The 22,585-nt window shown below is 31.7% G+C and overlaps 1 protein-coding gene across 1 annotated transcript in view; it reads left to right on the forward strand.

The window, feature by feature from the left end:
* The first annotated feature begins 324 nt into the window (after positions 1-324).
* LOC123895444 (fatty acyl-CoA reductase 3-like) overlaps positions 325-22,585 on the forward strand; it is an 84,600-nt gene continuing 62,339 nt past the window's right edge. The window contains exons 1-7 of the mRNA XM_045945801.1: positions 325-403; positions 813-916; positions 1,648-1,850; positions 2,062-2,162; positions 3,373-3,565; positions 3,854-4,015; positions 6,761-6,842. Coding sequence (XP_045801757.1) covers positions 325-403; positions 813-916; positions 1,648-1,850; positions 2,062-2,162; positions 3,373-3,565; positions 3,854-4,015; positions 6,761-6,842 — 924 coding nt within the window. The remainder of the gene's footprint in view (positions 404-812; positions 917-1,647; positions 1,851-2,061; positions 2,163-3,372; positions 3,566-3,853; positions 4,016-6,760; positions 6,843-22,585) is intronic.

Raw genomic sequence — 22,585 nt, forward strand, 5'->3', positions numbered from 1 at the left:
CCCCTTTTAAAGAGTTTCAAATATTGACTAACCCTACATCAAATTTTCTCATCAAAAAATCACTTAATAATAATATTATATATAGTATACACCGTCATGTCAATTTAAAGAAATATATATATATATATATATATATATATATATATCATCATCTAGTTTATTTTCTCCTTTTCAACCAGCATTCTACACTTCTACACTCTGTTCAGCACTCTATACTCTCTTTTGTCCTTTATAACTCACAAATATCAGATAACTATCAAACATCATTTTGTTCTCTATTCTCAATTCCTTTATACTTTTTGTTTGGAAAATTTTCTACTTGTAATGGAATCCAAGAGCGTCAAATGTTTTCTTAATGCCAAAACAATTCTAGTAACCGGTGTAACCGGCTTCCTGGGCAAAAGTATCTCTCTCACTCTCTTCTATACTCTATTTATTTTATTTTATTTTTTTGTGTTGCTTTTTTTTTGTTAGGATGGTTGAAGATTGGAGGTGGTGGTGATGTGTGGTAGTTATGGTGGATGGTGATAGTGATATTTTTTTTAGGTTTTTTCTGTTCTTCCCCTGTCAATTTTATGCTCTGCAAAAAACCCCAACATTGAACTTAAATACGGTGGATGGTGATAGTGATGATTTTTTCACTCTTTAATGATGTTTGTTTTATTGATTGAAAATGGTGGTTTGGTTTGGGAATGATTTTTTTTGATTAATTTGTGTGTTGAAGAAGGTTGGTGTTTGAATTTGGAAATATTGATGTGTTTTTGTTATCTTATAGGTCATGGTTTAATTTGTTTACTTGTGTGATTTTGTAGTTTTTGTGGAAAAGATACTCAGAGTTCAGCCAAATGTGAAGAAGCTGTATCTTTTTCTGAGAGCTAAGAATTGTGAATCTGCAAACCAACGTTTCAACGATGAGGTGAATGTTTGTATTTTGCAAGTTTAGAATGATTTGTATCTAAGAATATTTCTTTGATCTTGCTTTGTTTCTTTGTATGTAGATGTTTTTAAGTGTGCTTTAAAGAAATTATACCCTAAATCATGTACAAAAAAAAGGATAATAATAATAACTGTAGATGAGAAGATCAGGGAAGGTTTGTTGCAGTTTGGTTGTAACAATGACTCTAAATTAGCGGTGTAACAATACAGTCCACACTTTGGCCCAATTAGCGCAAGAGATTCCTAACTGTGTCTGGTTGGAAGATACACCCCCCTCCCAAAATTGATTCATATATTAGATACTGTAATTCTTTAGCATTTTTATTTTTTTAAGCTTTATATGCAATCAAGTACATATAATTAACGTTTTCTCTTCAAGGAATCAGATTTAGGGTGTTTTATTTAAACTTAAAAAAAAAAATATTGTTTTGAAAACAATTTAGAGATTCCTTTTGACATTTTTTTTAAGAAAATAAATTTCTAAAAAATCTACAACAAGTTTGTCAAAAAAAAAAAAAAACTATAACAAAACTAAAGCAAGCGGACCCTTAGTCGGTAAAGATTTTGAGTATTCATGATATTCTAGGTTCAAACTTTATTGGCTCCAATATAATAATTTTTTTTTTTGGTTAGTTAAGTATAACGATTGTACTATGATAGCTATTTGACCAAAAGAAGATAAAATAAGTTTAATCTGAGTATGTTATGCAGATTATAGGAAAAGACTTGTTTACATTGCTGAAGGAAAATCAAGGTATAAAATTCAACTCCTTTGTCTCTGAAAAGGTGACTATAGTACCCGGAGACATTTCACAAGAAGACTTGTATTTGAAGGAATCAATTCTAGAGGAGGAGATTTGTAATCAAACAAATATTATTGTTAATTTGGCTGCATCAACTAAATTTGATGAAAGGTATAAGGTGCAACTGACGACCTAGATAAATTTTCTTTTTTAATAAGTATTAAAATAATTGTACAGAAGCAGGAGTTCGGACCCCGAACAATTTACTTATTCACCTTTAAGATGGATTTTTTAGTCATTAATTAAGCTAATAATAAAAAAAAAAAATCATACATTTTTTTTTGCAATAACTATAGTCTTTATTAATTGATATTAAATGCAGATACGATGTTGCATTGAATATAAATACATTAGGAGTCAAGAATGTTTTGGACTTTGCCAAAAAATGTGTTAAACTAGAGGTGGTTGTCCATGTTTCAACAGGTTAGTATATATATACATATATATGTCCATGTTTCAACTATTACTATATTCTTTAGAAGTAATAAATCACAACACTTGACATTTTAATTTTTCCTTATTTTTATCGATTCAATATCTATTAAATCACTATCTCAGTTATAATGATAAGATGAATATTAACATCTACTTCCAAAATGGAGTATAAAGTTTGTTGTCATTATTGATTTTTAAACATTTTTCAACACGTACCAGTTCATGGTGCATGTGTTATCAATTAATGAAAGTGTTACATTAAAACTTTTTAATTAATGAAAGTGTTAATGGGAACTATAAAAAGGATTGAGAGAGAGTGTTATATAATAAAGTCAAATTTTCTGTAAAATAACTTTTTTATCTAGATAAAAAAGATTGAGAGTTTTTTTAGCTATAAACACGTCTATAAAAAAATATACTTTTAGTCACAAATATTGTTGCGACAACTTAATTAAGTATCACCATTCACCACTTATATTGTTTTATTGAATTTCCTATACAAATGAAAATAATTTTCATCATAACATTGTCAAACTTTAATGTATATTTTTAAAAGGATAATTTTAAATTTTCTTTTTATATAATGAGCAATATTTACAAGACAGATTTATTATTATTATGGTTAAATATGTTTTTGGCCATTATAAAACAAAATGACATGTTTTGGTCCTTATAAAATTATTATGCACGTATTTAAATTTTTTGGTAGAGTTATTCACATACTTTTAGTTATTACTATTAAACTAATGTGTATTTTTGAATGATTATTTCGCAGATATGTATAAAACATTATAAAAAGTTCCTCGAAAAATAAGGAACTCAAAATTTGATTTGTGTCGAAATTTTCGTTACTTTTGTCTTTATTTTTTGAAGTTTAAAAAATTAAAAATAAATTCTTCTCGTTTTAAAAAATTCTAAATTTTGTAAAGAAACTTTTTATATTGTTCTAAACATGTCTGAAACAAAAAATTATTCAAAAATTTAAAAGTTTATTTATAATTAAACAATTTTTAAAATTGTGAAAATAAGCAGAAACTAAAATTACATACATAATTTTTGTCAAAAAAAAAAGTTACATACATAATTTTTTTGTAAGGACTAAAATATGTCATTTTTTTAGAACCAAAAAACAAAATTTGAAAATTTAGTTGGAATAACAAACATATTCAACCCTTATTATTATTGGAATATCTTGCAGCTTATGTGTGTGGTGAGAGAGGAGGACTCATATTAGAGGATCCTCATCGTTTTGGTGTGTCATTAAATGGAATCCCCGGACTAAGCATTGATATGGAAAAGGAAATGGTCGAGGAGAAATTAAATAAGTTTCGAGTAGAGGGAGCAACAGAACAAGAGATTAAAAAAGCAATGAAGGACTTGGGCATGGAAAGGTAATCAAATTAATAATCAAATTTCATATTCATTGCACTAAATAATATATCATTATATATTAAATGGATATCGACCATCGATTTGAGATCGGTCAACTTGTATTCCACTTTTACCAAATCATCTTCAAATAATTTTCAACCACCGACTTAGACTTGACGATCAAGATTAATATATGTGTCACACAAAATTGTCTTATGAACTTTTTAATTTGACATTTTTTAATGACAATCTATTCTAATAAATACAAAAGGTTGAATTGTTTTGTGCTATTTTGATTAATTTATCAGAGCAACTAAATATGGATGGCCAAACACATACGCATTTACAAAAGGAATGGGAGAAATGCTTGTGGAAACTTCCAAAAGAAACATGCCTGTTGTTATTGTTCGTCCTACCATTGTTACTAGCACGTATAGAGAACCTTTCCCTGGTTGGGTTGAAGGCATAAGGTAAATCATCATATTAAATATTACTACCATATATATATATATATATATATATATAGGGGGCTGCTAATTTAGACCCAGTTGGGTCTAAATTAGCAAGGTGCACCTTTTGAGTTGGACAAAAATACCCATTTTTTAATTTTTTGGAAGAATAGAGCAACAGGGGCATTTCTGTAATTTTACGCAACAGTACACGCACCCCCCACTTCTTTTTCCCCCCCAGGACACGTGGCAGCGTGTTAGTGGCCAAAAGCAGCGCGCGTGCATCACACGCACCGACAGACGCGCGTGGTAGTTGCTTGATGACGCGGAGAGAGAAATTTCTAAAAAAGGCAGGCCACGTGTCATGATCTGATTGGCTGCGTTAATTTTTTTTCATTTTATACTTTAAACTCGATTATTTCGTCGTAAATTAATTTTTTATTTTTTAATTTTTATACCAAAATTCATAATTTTTTTTTCTCTACAAATAGAGACTTGGTTTGTTTGATTTGGACACCGAAAAAAAAACGCAATTTTTCACTACTTTAAACTCGATTATTTCGTCGTAAATTAATTTTTTATTTTTTATTTTTTATACCAAAATTCATAATTTTTTTTTCTCTACAAATAGAGACTTGGTTCGTTTGATTTGGACACAGAAAAAAAAAACCCAATTTTTCACTACCTTAATCTCATCAAATAACTAATAATCAACTTACTGAAACCATTTTACCAGCAAAATGGTTTCAGTTTACAACTCTCTGAAACCATTCTACCAGATAAATGGTTTCAGAAGCAAACACAATTAATAAATTACTCACTGAAACCATTCTACCAGTAAAATGGTTTCAGAATACAACTATGTGCAACCATTCTACAAGCTAAATGGTTTCAGAAGCAAATAACTAATAATCAACTTACTGAAACCATTTTACCAGGAAAATGGTTTCAGATTACAACTCTCTGAAACCATTCTACCAGATAAATGGTTTCAGAAGCAAACACAATTAATAAATTACTCACTGAAACCATTCTACCAGTAAAATGGTTTCAGAATACAACTATGTGCAACCATTCTACAAGCTAAATGGTTTCAGAAGCAAATAACTAATAATCAACTTACTGAAACCATTCTACCAGCAAAATGGTTTCAGATTACAACTCTCTGAAACCATTGTACCAGATAAATGGTTTCAGAAGCAAACACAATTAATAAATTACTCACTGAAACCATTCTACCAGTAAAATGGTTTCAGAATACAACTATGTGCAACCATTCTACAAGCTAAATGGTTTCAGAAGCAAATAACTAATAATCAACTTACTGAAACCATTCTACTAGAAAAATGGTTTCAGATTACAACTCTCTGAAACCATTGTACCAGATAAATGGTTTCAGAAGCAAACACAATTAATAAATTACTCACTGAAACCATTCTACCAGTAAAATGGTTTCAGAATACAACTATGTGCAACCATTCTACAAGCTAAATGGTTTCAGAAGCAAATAACTAGTAATCAACTTACTGAAACCATTCTACCAGCAAAATGGTTTCAGATTACAACTCTCTGAAACCATTCTACCATATAAATGGTTTCAGAAGGATTTCGGTGTCCAAATCAAACGAACCAAGTCTCTATTTGTAGGAAAAAAAAAATTATGAATTTTGGCATAAAAAATAAAAAATAAAAAATTAATTTACGACGAAATAATCGAGTTTAAAGTAGTGAAAAATTGCGTTTTTTTTTCGGTGTCCAAATCAAACGAACCAAGTCTCTATTTGTAGAGAAAAAAAAATTATGAATTTTGGTATAAAAAATAAAAAATAAAAAATAAATTTACGACGAAATAATCGAGTTTAAAGTAGTGAAAAATTGCGTTTTTTTTTCGGTGTCCAAATCAAACGAACCAAGTCTCTATTTGTAGAGAAAAAAAAATTATGAATTTTGGTATAAAAAATAAAAAATAAAAAATTAATTTACGACGAAATAATCGAGTTTAAAGTATAAAATGAAAAAAATCACGCAGACCCATTCATATGCTGACACGTGGCTGCCTTTTTCAAAAGCAAAATTTTCTCTCTCCAGCATATAATCTAGTGTGGCGCAGACAAGATGATCTGATAGATCAGGATGATCTGGGCTGTCTGATTGATCAGACAGTCTTAATGAGATCACATCTTGGCTGTCTGATGGAAATCAACGGTCTGTAACCATGGTCCTTCCGTACGCGCGCGACACTGGATCCACGTCTATTAATTGTTTAAGAAGGTGGGGCGCGTGGTGTTATTTTTTTTTTTATGTAAAATTACAGAAATGCCCCTGTTGCTCTATTCTTTCAAAAATTAAAAGGATGGGTATTTTGGTCCAACTCAAAAGGTGCACCTTGCTAACTTAGACCTAACTAGGGTCTAAGTTAGAAAACCCCATATATATATATATATATTGATAAAAGAAAGGTAATGTATTTGATTTTCATTTTTTTACCAAATACATATAAAAAATGACTAATTGTTTATATTCCAAATCAGATTGAGTATTGTATTAGAAAAAGTTAAATTAGTTACAAAAATAAAAAATTAAGTCAATCTCTAACTTTTTTTGTATTTCTAATTTGTAAAACAAATAGAATATTTTTTTATTTATATTTCTAATTTTAGTCTATATTTCAACTTTTTCTAATATACACTACTAGAATTACAAAATTTACCTGCAAATTTTCATGTATAGTTTTGAACCTTAATTATTTATCATGTTTTTTTGCAGGACCATAGATAGTATAGTTGTTGCTTATGGTAAAGGAAAATTGACAAGCTTCTTGGCAGATCTCGATGCTGTTTTTGATGTGGTGAGTTGCAAAATATTAATAGTACTATAGACCGAGTGGTAATCATGGGAATATTTATGGTGTGCAATTTCACATTATAAAAATAAAAAAGGTCATAAACAGTTTAAATTTCGAAGATGGCATTCAACATTTCAGAGATGATCATTTTTTTTTCACTAAAAATATGTATTCATTCATTCAAATTGAAAATACATAGATTTCAGAGATGGTCATATGCAGACCATAAATGAAATTAATATATCTTAATTTTCATCAATTTGACATGTTGATTCATTAATTTATGTTTAATTTGGAACAGATACCAGCAGACATGGTGATAAATGCAATTATAGTAACTATGATGGCTCATGCAAATCAACCTAGTGATGATCATATGATATATCAGGTTGGTTCCTCTATTAGAAATCCAATAACATACCGTACTTTTAGAGAATATAACTTTAAATATTTCACGGTAAAACCATGGATAAACAGAGATGGAACTGTGGAAGATGAAAGAGGATAACAGAGGGGAGAGAAACTAAATTAATTAAATTAAATAAATGTAAATGATGGAAAGTATATTAATAAAAGAACCAATGATATACTGCCAAGTGAGTTCGTGAACGGTTCGTGAAAATATTCTTCGCTACAACGAGTATTTTCCTTAAAAATTTAACCCTTCAAAAGAGATAATCAGTTAAGGTTTCCATTATAGTATTTAATTATATTTAGTGGTTGTTGTAGAAATAGATGGAAATTAATTAGGGGTATGTTAATAAAGAAATAATTAATGTAGTTGAAAATTCAAATAGGGTGGGTCATATAGAGAGAGAAAGAGAATAAAATTTCTCACGAAAGCATTATATTTAGGGGCAAGAAGGGAGTAATATAATTCCCTTAGCACAATATATAATATAAGAGAACTGCTAGCATCAAACGCTTAACACACGCCATCATACGCTCGTGCAGTCTTCAACCCACATTAGGCACCTTTTTAAATTTATCTCCTTTTCTTGTGCTCTGCTTCTCCAATAAAAATATAATAATATTCCCGCCTCTCCCCATGCGTGAAACTCCAAAAAAAATCATCCTTTTTTTTGTGCTTCTTCCATAATGAATTCATAAGATCTTGAATCTTATGTTGGAAGGAAGCTTTAATAGGTGGAGAAAGTGTTTAAGTATTTGAGAGAGGATATGAAACTTGTTGGAAGGGAATGCTACTTATATTATTGAGTGTTTGTAATTTTTTTGCTTGATTTACAAATGACTATCTCTCCCCTATTTATAGCCTTCAAGGGAGAGTTCTACATACTTCAAGAGATTCTTCTACATAATTCCATGAGAGAGTTCTACACACTTCTCTCTACTACTACATACATTTTCTACTATGACTTCTACTTATTTCCACATATCTCTAGAACATTCTTTACTACTTATTACTAAATTTGGGCTTAAACTTCCTAAGGCCCAAAACTAACAAACCCAAAATCAATTTACATATTCAACACCCCCCCTTAAACTTGATTTTGCTACTCCAAGTAAATATTTTAATTTGACAAAGTGTTCACGCTTGAGAGGTTTGGTGAAGATATCAGCTACTTGGTCATCTGTCTTCACGTACTCCAACTTCACATCATTGTTAGAAACACACTCTCTAATATAGTGGTAGCGTGTGTCAATGTGCTTACTTCGATCATGGAAGACTGAGTTCTTTGCCAAAGCTATTGCTGACTTGTTGTCCACGAATATCTTGGTCGGCTCCTTTTGCGGCAGACTTAACTCCTTTAATAGGTTTCTCAACCAGATTGCATGACAAACACATGAAGTGGCCGCCACGTACTCCGCCTCACATGTGGAAAGAGTGACAATCGGTTGTTTCTTTGACATCCATGTGAAAGCTGTGTTTCCAATGTAGAAAACAAAGCCGCTTGTGCTTTTTCGGTCATCCATGTCTCCTCAGTCACTATCGCTATATCCAACGAGCTTGTAATCATCAGAAACAGAGTAGTACAAGCCTAAGTTTGTTGTACCTTTGATGTAGTGAAGAATCCTCTTTGCCGCCTTCAGATGAGTTGTTGTTGGATTCTCCATGTATCGACTTACAACTTCGACCGCATACAAGATGTCAGGCCTCGTGCATGTTAAATATCGTAAGCTTCCAACCAAGCTCTTAAAGAGTGATGGATCCACTGTTTCACCTTCCTCGTGCTTTGATAGCTTGATTCCACATTCCATGGGCGTGCTAACTGGGTTTGCATCATCCATCTTGAACTTCTTGAGTACCTCCTTAGCATAACCTTCCCGAGTGATTAGGATTCCATGATCCTCTTGTTTCACTTCAATGCCGAGATAGTAAGACATTAATCCAATGTCGGTCATCTCGAACTCCTTCGTCATCTCTTTCTTGAACTCTTCAAACATGGTTGGATTGTTCCCCGTGAAGATCAAGTCATCTACATATAAGCACACAATCAAAATATCTCCGCCTTTCGCTTTGATATAGAGTGCGTGCTCATATGGGCATTTGATGAAGTTCTTATCTTGGAAATACTTGTCAATTCGAGCATTCCAAGCTCTTGGGGCTTGTTTCAACCCGTAGAGTGCCTTCTTTAGCTTCAAGACCTTTTCTTCTTCTCCCTTGACTTTGTAGCCTTGTGGTTGCTCAATGTAGACTTCTTCGTCAAGGACCCCATTTAAGAAGGCTGACTTGACATCCATTTGATGTATCTTCCACTTGTTTTGAGCTGCCAATGAAATGATTAGTCTAACAGTTTCTAATCGAGCAACTGGAGCGAATACCTCGTCATAGTCAATGCCGGCTCTTTGACTGTATCCTTTTGTCACCAATCTTGCCTTGTATCTTTCAACTTCTCCTTTGGAGTTCTTCTTTGCTTTATACACCCACTTCACACCGATCGCCTTGTGCCCTTTTGGAAGTGAGACCAACTCCCATGTTTCATTCTTCTTTATCGCCTTGATCTCTTCGTCCATGGCAGTTCTCCAAGTCTTCTTCTCGAATGCTTCTTGGAAGTTCATGGGCTCGCAATCCGCAAATAGACAGAAAAGAGTAAGATTGTCTTGATTTTCGGTTACCTCGTAAATCTCTTGCAAACTACTAAAGTGAGGAGTCTTTTCACTTGAGCTTTCTCCTTCTTCAGAACTCGGGGATGGTGAAGCCGGCGGAGTAGCAAGATCTTCTCTTGATTCCTCTGGTTCCACATCATCTTCTTCAAATTGTGGAAAGAAGTTGTAGTCCTCATTACTCGTTTTCCAATCCCACTCTCCTTCTTCATCAAAAACGACATTTCGACTAATGATAGTCTTCCCCGTATCAGGATTATAAAGCTTATAGCCTTTGGAGTTGGCGTCGTAACCAATGAAGATGTACTTTTCACTTTTGTCATCCAGTTTGCTTCTTTTCTCGTCCGGTATATGAGCGTGAGCTATGCTTCCAAAGACTCTTAGATGGGAAATTCCAGGCTTTCTTCCACTCCATGCTTCTTGTGGTGTTTTTCCCAACACGCTTCTTGTCGGAGAACGGTTTGATAGATAAATAGCGCACGGAACAGCTTCTGCCCACAGTTCCTTTGGTAGTCTCTTGCTTTTTAGCATGCTCCTCGCCATCTCAAGGATTGTCCTGTTCTTTCTCTCTGCTACTCCATTTTGTTGGGGGGATCTTGGTACCGTCAGTTGTCGTCGAATGCCATTGTCTTCACAATACTTAAGGAATTCATTTGAAGTAAACTCTCCTCCTCGGTCGGATCTTATTGCTTTAATCACGAGGCCACTTTCCTTCTCAACCAGGGCTTTAAACTTTTTGAAGTTTTCAAACACTTCTGATTTCTCCTTCAAAAAGTACACCCATGTTTTTCTTGAAAAATCGTCAATAAAGAGAAGAAAATAGTTACTCTTACCGAGTGATCTTGGCTTGATCGGACCGCACACATCTGTATGTATAAGCTCCAACGGCTTTTGCGCTCTTGAGCTTGACTCCTTAGGGAAGCTCATTTTGAACTGCTTTCCAAGTAAACATCCTTCACATACTTGATTAGGGTGGTTGATGTAAGGCAATCATCTGACCATTTCCTTCTTAGAGAGCAACTCTAATCCTCCAAAATTGAGATGCCCAAATCGAAGATGCCAAAGCCATGACTCTTCTTTGTAGCACATTTTGAGACATTGCGCAACATCATTTTGTATGTTGAGCACGAACATTCTATTTCTCGACATTGGCACCTTAGCAATGAACTTGTTTGAATGATCTCTTATAGAAAGATTATTATTCTTCAATTGAATGTCATAACCTTTCTCTAAGAGTTGTCCTAGACTCAAGATGTTGCTCTTCATGTTTGGCACATAGTAAACATTGGAAATAAATTGATGATCCCCATTTTTCAAACGGATGAGAACGTTTCCTTTACCTTTCACTGCCACTTTTGATTCATCTCCGAAAGCCACATTCCCGTTCACTGATTCGTCTAACTCTACGAACATGCTTCTTCGCCCACACATATGGTTGCTTGCACCGCTATCAAGGTACCATTGATTATCTCCACCTCTTTCATTATCTTTGTGTGCCAACAATAATGTTCCATCTTCTTGGTTTATTTCTTCAACATAGTTGGCCTTCTCTTCAACTCTATGATTTCCAGGAGCTCTACATTCGAAAGCATAATGCCCAAATTTCTCACAATTATAGCATTTGACTCGTGACTTATCGTACCTTGGTTTTGGAGATCCTCTCCCACGACCTCTTGATGAGATTTCTCCTCTTTGGTTGTTGTCATCATTAGGTCTCCAACCTCGTCCACCTCCATATCCACGACCACGTCCACGTTCTCGAGCGCCACCTCGTCTTTGGTTGCTTCGACCATGTTCTTCTCTAGGTGAATCAAGTCGTGTCTTGAGTACTTGCTCCTCGATATCTTCCTTCTTCTTCTTCTTTTCCTCATAAGCTTGCAATGACCCAAGAAGTTGCTCCATTGTCATGTCCTCTAAATCTTTTGTTTCTTCGATGACGGTGACAATATGCTCAAACTTTGGATCTACCGATCTAAGAACTTTCTCCATGATTCTTACATCATCATACTTCTCTCCGTTTCTTTTTAGATTATTAGTAACCGTCAAAACTCTTGAGAAGTAATCAGAGATAAGTTCACCTTCTTTCATATGCAAAGCTTCAAACTCTCCTCTTAGTGTTTGAAGACGTACCTTCTTTACTTGATCGGCTTCCTTGTAAGAAGTTCGAAGTTTCTCCCATGCTTCTTTAGCCGTCGTTGCTCCCGAGACCTTCTCGAACGTGTCTTCATCTAATCCTTGATAGATTAGACAGAGAGCCTTCTTGTCTCTCTTCCTTGAGTCTCTCAAACTATCCTTTTGAGTTTGAGATAAAGTACCTTCATTCTCCGGGATTACAAGGCCTTTCTCGACTATCTCCCACACGTCGTGTGCGCCAAGGAGAGCCACCATTCTCAGACTCCAATTGTCGTAGTTGCTCTTTGTGAGCATCGGGACTTGGAGAGGAACACCACTATTCGCCATCTTTAAGAGGACCTTCAAGCTCTTGATACCACTTTGTTGGAAGGAAGCTTTAATAGGTGGAGAAAGTGTTTAAGTATTTGAGAGAGGATATGAAACTTGTTGGAAGGGAATGCTACTTATATTATTGAGTGTTTGTAATTTTTTTGCTTGATTTACAAATGACTATCTCTCCCCTATTTATAGCCTTCAAGGGAGAGTTCTACATACTTCAAGAGATTCTTCTACATAATTCCATGAGAGAGTTCTACACACTTCTCTCTACTACTACATACATTTTCTACTATGACTTCTACTTATTTCCACATATCTCTAGAACATTCTTTACTACTTATTACTAAATTTGGGCTTAAACTTCCTAAGGCCCAAAACTAACAAACCCAAAATCAATTTACATATTCAACATCTTATTACAGAAAAGAAGTTTTGTGAAACTAGTTCTCTAACTTTCCTTGTTGGAGGCTAGTGCTTTGATCCTTTTCTTGTGTTTTGTGTTGTTGTTAATCTTTGGTAGACTGGCTATATCAAAGTTCTAATTTGTTGCGAGTCTTAGTAAGGGGGTTATTATTTTGGTTAAATCTTTATTTTTGATTGATGGGTAGACCGGAAAAACACATTAAGTTTGTGGCATGTGAGGTGGTAGCTTACCAGTGTGGTGGGACAACTGGGTTGTGACTGGAGGTGTGAGATACTTGTGCGTGAGTGTAAGGATGAGGGGATAGGGATGTTGGTCGCTGGTGGTTTGTGCTTTGAGAGAGAGAGAGAGATCGGAAGAAGGTGAAAATATGTGGTTTTTGGAGAACCGGTTGCCTAGTTTACAAATTAAAAGTAAGGTGTTATGGCATCAGTATATGGGCGAGTGTTTGTTGGTGTGTCAAAGTGTTTGACACTAGCAGTTATCATGATAAAAATGTCATGGGAAGGGAGGTAGTGTTCTCTTGGTGCCGTGAAGGTGTGAAGATTTTCATATACTTGTCACCAGCTTCAATGAAAACAGTGGAAAACAACCAAGCCCTATGCATTGGGTCTTTTTTCCAACTTTTCTTAGACTTAACAACTTGTGGACTGACTCATTAGTTTGAGTTAGACTGAATATACACTGATTAGAGTCGATGCAACTAACCTGCTTTTGGGGCGTGATCAAGCTGACTCGTTGGTTTGATCTAGTTAGACTGAATATACACTGATTAGAGTCTATGCAACTAACATGTTTTTGGGACGTGATCAATATGACTCGCTAACTTGCTAATTTGACAACCATGGTTTTTGGTCCATGGAGCTTCTTAGTTTCCTTTCTCTTAACTTTTCATCATGATAAATCTTTTTCAGGTCCTCGTTTCATTAATTTGAACTTTCTTTTGTACCTGAAAAATTAATCAATTGAGAACTTTGTTGGCAGGCTATAGATAAAGTGAAGACAGACAAGACAGATAAGCCATATCAAGATGTTAAAATTTTAAATGTCACTGTACCAAAGTCTTGAAGGTTTTTGGTTTTTATGAGTGGTACAGTCGGTCTTGTATATTGGACTGGCCATACGTTGGTGAAGCACTAACAGGATAAATTTTTAACTTCCTTCAGATCAATCAACCTTCAATTTCACAGGTTTTGTATGAACGTGGCAATTAACTATTCTTCATGTGCAGTGCAGCACACCTTCATTTTTGAACTGTTTCTGTCACAGATGCCCTCTTCCCGTTATCTTAACCTTTGTTACAAGCGTTACGATGCTGTATTGTTTTCTTCTGTCAGTGAAATGTACTTTGAATTCTAAAGGGTTGCTGTGATCAAATCTCTTTGAATACTGTACATGTAGTGTGTGACATTCTTGCTTTATTAGTAATTATTTTGTTGAAGACGTTTCTAAAACCTTACTGTATTGTTGTTTGTGCGAGCTTTTTTTCGGCAGCAACACCTTTATCGATTATTTTCCTTTATATATACTTCTAGCATTAACTAGGACTAATATACCGTTTTATCCAACATCGATGCTTTATCGATTATTTTCCTTTATATATATCTTTGAGGTAGTTAAAATACTGCAGTAGTTAAAATACATTTGTAAAATGTGAGGTGTTTGATTTGTTTGATTTTGATTCAACGGCTATTTAGAAAACATGAAATTGTGGATTAGGGTTTCATGGATGTTCTCCCCCTCCACCTTCATTTCCAATTAAATACAAATTCAAAGCTTTTTATGAGGACTAAGAATAAATTACAAGTAAAATGATTTCAATAAATTATTGTTTCAAAATCTAACGGACAATTTTGGTAGTTTTAGGTTGGATATTTTCATCAAATTCAAACTTAAGACCTCACACTTTTAACTTTTAGATGATTTTTTTTTTGAAACAAACTTTTAGAAGTTTATTACTTTGTTTATAGACATTTTTTTTATCATTTGCTAATATATTAGTTGTTAAGTAAAATAGCTTCCGTAAAGAAAAAATGATTTTTTTTTGTTGAGATTTTGAGAAAAAAAAAAATTAAGCTATTTTCTGTTTGTTTTCTATCATAAAAATATATATATTTTTAAAAATTTGAAGCTCCTGCACTTATGTTTCTTAGCTTTAAAAGATTCTAGAAAAGCCATTAGGATTACATTTTTATTTTATGATAAAAAATAGTTTTTTTTACAAAATGATTTTCTAAAAAATCTATAATAAACACTATTAAAATGATAAATGTGATCTTTTAAGAAAAATAGATTTTTTTCTTAAAAAAAATTTAAGTGACTGTTTGAGTGTTTGTTACAGTTTTTTTTTTTTTTTTATTTTTTATAAAAGAATCACTTTTAAAAAATATTGCATAAAGATTTTTTTAAAATAATCACTTTTAAAAAAAGTGTCATACATTCAAATTCACTATTAAAGCACCTCAATATTTTTCAATGCTAAAGCTGATCAATATTTTTAACAAGACTCTGAAGCATATTTTAAATGAAAAGTAACACATATGTCTTGCCTTTGAGTAACCAAAGTCACGGATCAATTGTTTACAAAGTATGCCTAATGCCTATAAGCAAGAAAAATAGTACTGTTGTTGAAGAACAAGAAAACAGGTTAATTAATTAATTAATTAATTAATTATTACCAACTACATGCCTATTTAGCATATTTCTTTGGTCTTCTTCAAAAAAGAAAAAAATTAATTAACTATTTTTGATAATATTTGCCTTCTCAAGAAAATACCTTACTACTTCAATAAGTACTATCTCATTCAGTGTTTTAAAAACCGGACCGGACCGGCCGGTCGAACCGAGAACCGGAGGTAAACCGGTCTGGTCTGATTGTTGGACCGGACATGCTAATGAACCGGTGGAAACCGGAATGAACCGGAAAAACTGGCGAACCGGCGGTTTTATGAACCGGCCGGTTTATTTGCAGGCAGATTTTTTAATTTTATTTTATGCTTTTTTTTTACGCTTTTTTTTTTTCTTTCTTTTTTTTTCTTTTCTTTTTATGCTTTTTATTTCTTTTTTTTTTTACTGTAAACAACACATGCAGAACGGATGAAATTGTTTGGAAACGAATAACAATAGGGCAAAACTAATAACAATAGAAAAGAAACAAATGCTTGCTCAATATTGGGCTTTTGGGTCAACAAAACTAAGTAAATTAATAGCCCAAAGTATTATGGAAAGACTACTTTTCTTTTTAACCAAATAAAAATAAATCAAGTATATTTGACATACAATATTTTTTTGTAAGATATACAATTATTATTTATTCTTTTAAAACCTATAAACATAATTTATTTGTATATGACATTCTTTATATAAAAATTTGTTTATTATTATTATTAGTGGTATATGTTCTTGTTTTATACAAATTATGACATTCTTTTTATGAAATTTTCAAATTTTCATATTTTTTATATTTTTTTAAAGACCGAGTTATCCGATTCAACCGGTTTAATAACTATATAGTCTTATCATAGAGACCGGTTCATTCCATCGGTTTAATCCGGTTTGTCATGCGGTTCGACCAGTGACCCAGTGGTTCGACCAAGGAACCAGTGACCCAGTGCCCTCGCCGGTTCGATGACTGGTCTGGTTTTTAAAACACTGATCTCATTATATATTATGATAGTGTGTATTGTTACTAAACTTCACCTATTATTAAGGTAGCCACTTAACTAAATCAATCCTAATTACAAGGATTTGTTGTTTTACAACATAATCATGTAGACCCATTAAATTAGGTGATACGTTATTGGTTGTTTTGTTGTTGTTTTTTTATATCTTTTTCTTTCATTGTATATTTTTTTTTTCATTGTATATTATTGGTTCTATATAAAGTGATATGTTACTTTGTGCTTCTTTAATTTGCAAGGCCGATTAGACGGACGGAAATAAGCAACTAGTCGTGCCATCATACTATACGTTACGGTCGGATTGGCAAAGCTAAAATATAATATATTTTTTGGACAAAACTAAGCTAAAATATAATCTAAAAATATAAAATTTCCACCATCATAAAAGTAACAATTATCATACAACGGTATAAAACTCTGATGATATGTTTTTGACTAGAAAAAAACAAGAAACAACAAAGGTATACTAGGTAAAATTGAATTCACACTTCTAAATAGAATAAAATATTTATATTTATGTATATATAAAGTAAATTTCTCGGGTCTTACAGTTTTATCCACTTCAAGTTAGAAAAAGTTCCACAAGGATTAAATAGTTTCCTCAATAAAACACATTGAAATCGGAAATTCAAATCAAAATGCACTGAAACAACATTCAACTAAATACATTCAAATCCAACATTAGAGCATCTCAATATTTTTCTATGCTAAAGCTAACAAATAGGTCTTGCCTTTGAGTAACAAATTAATTGTTTATAAAGTATGCATATTGCCTATAAGCAAGAAAAAGAATATTGTTTATAAAGTAAGCTAACAAAAGTCACAGATTAATTGTTTATAAAGTATGCATATTGCCTATAAGCAAGAAAAAGAATATTGTTGTTAAAGAAGAAGATAACAGGTTTATTAATTAATTAATAATTTTTTTTTGATAATGTTTGCCTTCTCAAAAGAATACCTTACTACTTCAATAATTCTGTGGTAAATCAAATCAACTTTAAAATAAACTCATTCAATTATAACCATCAAATCATTGAAAAATTGAAATTAATCATGACTATTTTCTAAAATCACATGTATGAATATTCTTCAAGTCAAAATTAATTACCTTTTGAAAAATTAGTACGTCTTTCGCAATATAAGTGATTATTTTTTGTACACCTCTTTTATGCCACTCGTTGAAGTCTTGAAAAAAGTTGCTGCAGAAATCGTTTGATCGAGGTCTTAAAATTCAAATGGAGTCTCAGATGATCTAACAATTTCTGCAACAACTTTTTCCAATAAAACAAAGGAATGTAAATACCAAGAGATGAAGATCGGCATTTTTGAGCCTCCCCCATTGATGTTGTATATAATTATTCCATTTAAATAATTCTCTTGACGGATTTATTCATATCAATCTTATTATATAGTATTATGATAGCGCGTGTTTGTTACTAAACTTCACCTATTATTAAGGTAGCCACTTAACTAAATCAATCCTAATTACAAGGATTTGTTGTTTTGCAACATAATCATGTAGACCCATTAAATTAGTAAATTAGGTGATATGTTATTGGTTATTTTGTTGTTGTTTTTTTAATTTTTTTTTCATTGTATATTATTGGTTCTATATAAAGTGATACGTTACTTTGTGCTTCTTTAATTTGCAGGGCCGATTGACGGACGGAAATAAGCAACTAGTCGTGCCATCATACTATACCTTACTGTCAGATTGGCAAAGCTAAAAAATATAATATATTTTTTTAACAAAACTAAGCTAAAATATAATCTAAAAATTTAAAATTTCCATACCACCATCATAAAAGTAACAATTATCATACAACGGTATAAAAATCTGATGATATGTTTTTTACTAGAAAAAAACAAGAAACAACAAAGGTATCCTAGGTCCAACAAACAGAAACATACAGACCCCAATTAACTAGAATAACTAAATAACAAAAAAAACTCTCCTTTAAAGAGTTTCAAACATTGATTCACTCTACATCACATTGTCTCACCTAAAAATTAAACTAATTAATAATAATATAGTGTACATGTTCATGTCTACGTAAAGACATAATATATCACTATGTAGGTGGCATCTCATTGTAATTCCATTCCTTCCTTGGAGAAAATAGAACACTGTTATTTCAAACAAAGAACCTTGTTTTTTGCCCAAATTTCCAGGTTACTCTAGTTTCCTCTTTCCTCATATTTCCAAATGTACTCTTTCCTTTGAATTGAAACACATTATAGTTAACCCTATTTATAATGGAATTCAAAAGCATCATACATTTTCTTCATGGCAAAACAATTCTAACCACCGGTTTCAATTACTTAAAAAAATATCTATCTCACTCTTCTAAATAAAGGTTTATTTATATACCATTTGTTTGTATGCTTGTGTGATTTTGTGGTTTTTATGAAAAAATATTAGAAGTTCAACTAAATGTGAAGAAACTATATCTTCTTCTTAGAGTCAAAAATTATAAATCTGCTAACCAACACTTCCGCGCTGAGGTGATGAATGTTTGTATTTTACAAGTTTAAAATGATTTGTATCAAAAAATGTAAAGTTAAAACATTTTTTATACGAATGATTTTAAACTTGTAAAGTACAATATTCATCACCTTAGTGCAGAAGTGTTAATTAGTAGATTTACAATCAATGATTCTAAGTAGAACATAAAGTTTCTTTATATTTAGTTGAACTCTTAGTATCTTTTCCACAAAAGTTGAAAAGCCACACAAGCAAATAAACATATGGTATATAATGAAACCATTACTTAGAAGAGATTGAGAGAGAGATAAGTTTTAATTTGCAAAGAAGCAAGTCATTGGCACCTGTGATTAGAATTTTCTGCCATGAAGAAAGTGTATAATGCTTTTCAATTCGATTAAAAATAGAGTTAACTGAATGTATTTCAACTCAAAGGAAAGAGTAAATTGGAAATAAAAAACTAACGTGGAAAAAGAAAACTACAGTAAACTGAAAAGAGGAAACCGAAAATAGGAAACTGATGTCTGGCAAGAGGGAACTAGAGTAAATTGAAAATATGGGCAATAAACTAAGTTCTTTGTTTAATATATAGTGATATATTATATGTCTTTATGTAGACAATAGACATGACATATGTATACTATATTATTATTAATTGATTTAATTTTCAGGTGAGACAATGTTTGAATTGAGTTTGAAATCAATTGTTGGTTGGTTTAATGGAGATTGACGCTAAACTTGGTAGGGAGAACCACAGTTTGATCCCCCGCAACTACGATCGGGAAGAGGCTGGAACCAGTTGAATGTTGATGTTCGGACTGACACCCGAACCAGATTAAACTAATGGTGAAAAAAAATATTATTAGGTGAATCAATGTTTGAAACTCATATGAATAATATTATATTTTTTTAGTGATTAGAAATTTCATTCATAAAGTGTATAATGCAATGTTCGTACCAACTGAATTAAACTCGCGGGAATAATGTAAGATTACTTTTGGATAATATGAGATCAAAATAATTTTTAAATAAGTAGTACAAGGTAGTAACCTTGGTCGTTTCGCACTGACTCACAATCGGTTTAACAATGTTAGAATCAATTAAAAGATTGCAAATTGGGGGTTTTCGGTTTTGAAAACAGTAACAACAATAACGAATTTAATCAATGTCTGGAACATAAACATAATAATTCGACTTATTTGCGCTCCGAATTGACTTTAGGCTTCAACACAAAAGTTGTAGCTCTCTGTCTTAGCTTTCCAACGCATCTTCCCGCGCCTCAATCCGATATTCGTAGCTCCAGTTATGACCTACAGACGGAGAAGGTGTCAAGTTATTATTAATTCAGAAAATAAGTGACGAAAATAAAATAAAGCTAGAAATAAACTTAAATATAAAAACACATTAAAATAGTGAAAATAATGAAATAAATCATAGGAATACTTAAGTACAATAGTAGAAAAATGTGCATTAAAATGCACTGATCAATATGCTTGAAAGGTTTTTTTTTTTTTTTTTTTTTTTTTTTTTCATTTTGAAGCCAAGGGAGTAATATTAATATGAGTTACAACTACATTGTGCAGACTTGCAGTTATTTTAGGCATTGTTGATAAATGTATATGTCTCGTATTTTTTATCGCCGTTTTTTTGAATTCTAAATATTAAGTTTAGAAATTTGATTGTAATTTTAAAAATCGATATATTAGTTAATTAAAATTTTTATCATCAACAATTGTTCCCTGTATAATAGTTATTTAAATTTTTCATTAGCAAAATCTTGTTTCACATGTAAAGTAGTTTTTAAAAATTTTCATTGGCATCAACTTGTTACCTCGTGTATAATAGATAATTTAAATTTTTTATCAACAATTTTTTATCCCGTTTATAATCATTATTTAAGAAAAAATTATTGATGACAACTTGTCATGTATATATAAATTTTTTGTCTAGTGTATATTAGTTATTCGTAAAAATTCATATTTAGTTTATCCATCTTTATAAAATAAAATTTAACCTTTTGTAAGAGAGATTTTTATAATATATTAAAAATGATCGCAAAAAATAAATTCAAAATTTTGAAGCGCAAAATTTTTTTTTTTTAATTAATCTCTTTTTAAAATAAGTTAACCTTTTGCTAGAGAGGTTTCTATAATATCTACTAATCACGACAGCGGAAAAAAAATCAAAATTCGAATGATACAACCAAAAGTTGTACGGAAGTTATTTGGAGGACCGGATTTTGTTAAATTTTTTTATAGGGAATAAAGACGAAATTTGAGATATCTACTTAAAAAAAATTATGAGCGATATTTTGTCTAGTGTACATTATTTATTCAAAAAATTCATATTATCATTCTATACAAAAATTAACTTTTTTCACGAGAGATTTTTATAATGTATTAAACATGATCCCGAAAAAAATTCAAAATTTTTAAGCGCAAAAAATATAATATTTCGTATTTAATCCATCCTTTTATAAGAAAGTACAAAACATTACCTCGGAAAAAAATTCAAAAATTCAAAATACAGATGAATTGATCTAAAAGTATAGATCAAAAGTTTATAGTGATTAAAATCAACAATTGAGACAAAAGAAAAATCAATAGAGAATATGAGATTGATCATTAGAATTTTGTATAATATGTGAAGAATTAAAACAACAATGAATTATGATAGTATTATTTCTAATAGCTTATGTGTACATTTCTAAGAGATCGATAATTTAGTATTGGACAAAACTTAGGTGCAGTATCCTAAGTGCTGTTTTTACTGTTCCCAATTAAAATTTTCCACGTGTATTTATTTATTTTAATTTCACAACTCATTAAAACTCTGATTACTCTGTTACTTCTCCTTTTCCTTTCAACTTCAATGAGCATCATCAGATCTCACACTACCTCCACCGCCCATGGTTATTTTCCCCTTTCCGAGCCTTTCTCTGCCATTTAAAAACACCTTCTCCAATTATGAATAGAAGGCAATGAGATTGGACATTAATTTTTCATATGCAGTTTCAATTTTTATAATCTTTAAAATCCAACACTAATCAAATTAAAGGGCATTGAGAAAATCAATTGTTTTTAGTTTGACTAGACGAAACACTATTACAACAGATCTGCATAATTACAACAATGAAAAAATATTGTGATCTCTAATGGCGGTTGTTCATGGGTTGTAAAAATCTTATTTTGGTAAAGGTATTGTTATGTGAGAAACATGACAGATGAGAAGGTTAGTGGGTTAAGTTGGCTTTGTTAGTTATTGTGGAATGAATGATTGAATGGAAGTATCTATGTTGGGAGGACGTCAGGTTATTCATGGCAGTGAGAGTTGCAGAAAGATGTTTTGGTTGAAGAAAGATGCGGAGAAAGAAAAAAAAAAAAATACACGTGTAAAATTTTAATTGGGAACAGTAAGAACAACACTTAGGGTACTGCACCTAAGTTTTGTCCTTTAGTATTAACCATAATATCTTACTTTCTTTTTTTTTTTTTTTAAAGAAACAGGGCCAAAGCCCAAAAGAAAAGAAAACTAAACAATTACACGAATATTTCTAAATATGAAAGTATCACTATATACAATATCTCTGGATATAAAATATAATGATTAATAAATTTTCTTCTAACCTTATTTTCGTCTGGCA

The sequence above is a fragment of the Trifolium pratense genome, linkage group LG7 (genome assembly GCF_020283565.1).
Source record: "Trifolium pratense cultivar HEN17-A07 linkage group LG7, ARS_RC_1.1, whole genome shotgun sequence".
Classification (NCBI taxonomy): Eukaryota; Viridiplantae; Streptophyta; class Magnoliopsida; order Fabales; family Fabaceae; genus Trifolium; species Trifolium pratense.